General features: G+C 39.9%; 1 protein-coding gene across 1 annotated transcript; it reads right to left on the bottom strand.

Moving 5' to 3' along the window:
* Nucleotides 1-2,076: 2,076 nt before the first annotated feature.
* LOC119077177 (oxidoreductase vrtI-like) lies at nucleotides 2,077-3,075 on the bottom strand. Its single transcript, XM_037184359.1, has one exon. It carries the CDS (start codon nucleotides 3,073-3,075, stop codon nucleotides 2,077-2,079), a length of 999 nt encoding a protein of 332 aa, XP_037040254.1.
* Nucleotides 3,076-3,521: the final 446 nt, after the last annotated feature.

The following is a 3,521-nucleotide window of genomic DNA, read 5'->3' as shown; positions in this document are numbered from 1 at the left end:
TGTAAACCTTCATAGTACAATGTCTGATGTCAAGAACCAATGGACACAGTTTCATCCCCAAATAATGACGATGTAGACTGCGGTAACAACTGATGATGGATAGTTCTATACTGTCCTTGGGCCTCCGCAGTTTTCCTCAGGCCGAAACAGCTTCTCTGCTTCTGTATGCTAAATCACTTTATGTGAAATGAAGAGCGTTGATGCTCTATCGAGGGACAGGGAAGAGCACTGTTAAGCTCTGTTATGCACGGTTATGACTTTGATGTGTCCATTCAACCCCTGTGCGTTCTTGTAACGACAGGTAAAAAATGTGCGAAAGCACTCACGGAAAAATTACAATTTGATATTGAAATACAACGAATTTAAAAATGTTTTTGCAATTTATTCTTGCAGATATTTGTCTCATTAGCAAAATCAAGCCAGAAAACAAACTGATGAATTTAACAAATATGAAACAGACCACATATAAACTAATTCAACTAATTTTCGTTCACAAACACCACTTATAACGAAAAAAATATAGATATTTTTAGCCCCGTACGAAGTACTGGGGGCTTATAAGATTAAAATGCCGTTTGTAACACGTCGAATTGGAAGCAGACAGTAAGGGCAAAGCATTTGGTTATGTTCATAGATGACGAATCCGCAATAAAAACGAGCCATCAGAACAGTCGGAGCGTTTGCTGCGACTGAGCCCCGTACAAACCCGTATATCTATTGCTTACGTGACCCTAGTGCGTCTGTCACCCTACTTTGACCGTAAGCCTATTGCGCCGGTTAATGTAGTTAAAGTAAAATTATTATGGAATGTGTACATCTTAAAAATTGCGCATAGCGCAATTACGAAGCCCCGTACGACGTTCCTTTTAATTTTTTGAGTATAAATACACATAGGGCCTAGTATCGGCCTCAGTCCGAGGACCCAAATTTAATTTTTTTTTTCAACTACATTCTATTCGGCCTTTGATTACCTTCCAAATGAAACAAAAAATACGAAAAACGGATGAAATTTGCTCGAGTTATATGTAAAATACACATAGGGCCCTAGTAGCGGCCTTAGTCCGAGGACCCAAATTTAATTTGTTTTCAACAACATTCTATTCGGCCTTCGATTACCTTCCAAATGAAACAAAAATTACGAAAAACGAATGAAATTTACTCGAGTTATATGTAAAATACACATAGGGCCCTAGTAGTGGCCTTAGTCCAAGGACCCAAATTTAATTTTTTTTTTCAACAACATTCTATTCGGCCTTTGATTACCTTCCAAATGAAACAAAAATTACGAAAAACGAATGAAATTTACTCGAGTTCTATGTAAAATACACATAGGGCCCTAGTAGCTTTTCACTTGTAAGGCCCTAACTCACGGTCTACTCACCCGATTTTAAAAAACTTTTGTTTCCTGGATTGGTATTGACAATACCTATCATTTGCCGTGTCATTTACATTTCCATCGTTTATTTTGCCATAAATATCACCAAAAGACCTTAAATTACTTAGGTGGCCCTAACTCACGAAGGGCCGACCCAAAATCGCCCATCTTCGAACTTAGCCTCACTATTTTAAATACCTTTCAAAGAAATTTTTTTTTTGAAATAGGATTTGATTTACTCAAGATATCGACGTGGCAGACGGACAGACAAAATTTTTATTGCGGATTCGTTATCTATGAACATAGGCAAACACTTTGCCCTTACCGTCTGCTTCGAATTCCATCAATTACACACGGCACCGTAATCCTATAAGCCCCTTTGTACTTGGTAACGGGGCTAAAAAGTACTCAGTGTGAGAGACAAAATTGAATTTTTTTCAATTTTTCCTTTGTTTATTTGACAGCCTGCTCTCTCACGGAGTACTTTTTGTTGAGTGGAGTGGACACTTAACTAGAGATAATATTGTCAACCCAACACAACATGAAATTATGTGTCACTTGTTGTATTAGTTAAAACACATACTACAAACATATCCTGAGCGGCAGCTCATATCACTAAAATTTCCAAATCCACTGCTAATGATATTAGCAATGCTATAATCGAACGCATTTCTTTTCACCTTTTCCACCACAATTTTATTTCAAACATCAACATAGCTTTCCGTACCTCTACTCAATTCATACGCTTCCTCATTCGTATAGTTCACAATTTGAAAATGTCTCACTCGCCGTGCAATCCACTCTTCAGCCGTCAAATTGTCCGTTTCATTCACCTCATCGCTCAAGAGATTCTTCATTTGGACAACGTTCTCGGGCCTCGCGAAATAAACAACGCTATAACGATCGGTTACTGCACTAAGACCCGGTGCTGTCACGACTCGATGAGTATTCGACATCAGACGACCACCGGAAAGTTTTACCATAGCATCGCCGAGATTAACAACAGCATGTCCCGGTAATGGTGGAACGAACAACCATTCCTTGTTCGGCGACAGAACCTGCAGACCATACAGCCGATTGAAAAGGATCGTAATGGATCCGAAATCAGTGTGCGCACCCAAGGATACATCGGGTGAAGATGGCCGATTTTGAATGGGATGCATAGTTGTCTTGGTGAATCGCAATTGATCGCCACTTGACTCCATTAGGCGATGTAAATTCGAGAGTGCTTTCGCATCGAGACCCAGACTGATCGACAGAATCTCCAGAATGACGTTAATCATTTCGTGCGATTTGATCATAAAACTCTTAATGACGTCCTTGACGTCTAAGATAGCTTTCGGGAAGTCGTTTCCGTTGCGAACAAGAAGTTCATCTTTTGATATGTTCCAAAACTCGATGGTATCGGGAGTACCATGTTTATCAGTAAACGTGGTACGGGCAGGCTTGTAACCATAGTAAATTCCATTTTTACCGTCCATTTTGTACGGCAATTTGTCGTCCAACGGCATTCGAAAGACGTTTTCTGCTAACCGAAACATGGGATCCGGATCGAGTTGGTTGTCGACTTTCAAGTAGAAGAATCCCAGCTCTGTGGAAGCTCTGACAATTTTTTGAATCTCTGTGCTGTCCCTTTTAACGAGTGCAGTGTAATCGATAACTGGCAATGAAATATTGGACACAGGTTGTAGAAGGTCCATTTTTCGCGTCACACTTTTTTCGATTAGAAATATGATCACGCTCAACAGAAGCGACTTCAATTACTGATACAACGACCGCTATATAGTGTCTTATCGAATCGGCATTCAGTGTTGTTGTTGTCTTAAATATTTGTTTGGTGTTATCAGCCGTGCTTGTTGTTCGAGTGTTACCACTTATTCACAAGCCAAGTATACACAACTGCGATATCAGAAATGTTCAAGACCAAATCTCATTCAGCACTAATGTCAGTTGAAGGGGCAAATGTATTACGTAGACACAAATGAAAGAAAATGCCCTTACCGTGACTTGAGTACCTCTTTTGCTTGAACTCCACTTTGACGCAGAACTCCCACGCAGAGTCGTTCAGCTAGCTGAAATGCCAATAAAGTTAACTAAGATTGCACAGGTAGAACTTCAGATTTAACAGTGCTTCCATGCCCTTCCC

The sequence above is a fragment of the Bradysia coprophila genome, unplaced genomic scaffold (genome assembly GCF_014529535.1).
Source record: "Bradysia coprophila strain Holo2 unplaced genomic scaffold, BU_Bcop_v1 contig_232, whole genome shotgun sequence".
NCBI lineage: Eukaryota > Metazoa > Arthropoda > Insecta > Diptera > Sciaridae > Bradysia > Bradysia coprophila.
The sequence above is the reverse complement of the archived record's forward strand: the minus strand, read 5'-3'. Positions and strand labels throughout refer to the sequence as shown.

What these genes read in the sequence shown, in the direction of transcription:
- LOC119077177 (XM_037184359.1), bottom strand. Translation starts at nt 3,075, where the DNA reads ATGGACCTTCTACAACCTGTGTCCAATATTTCATTGCCAGTTATCGAT.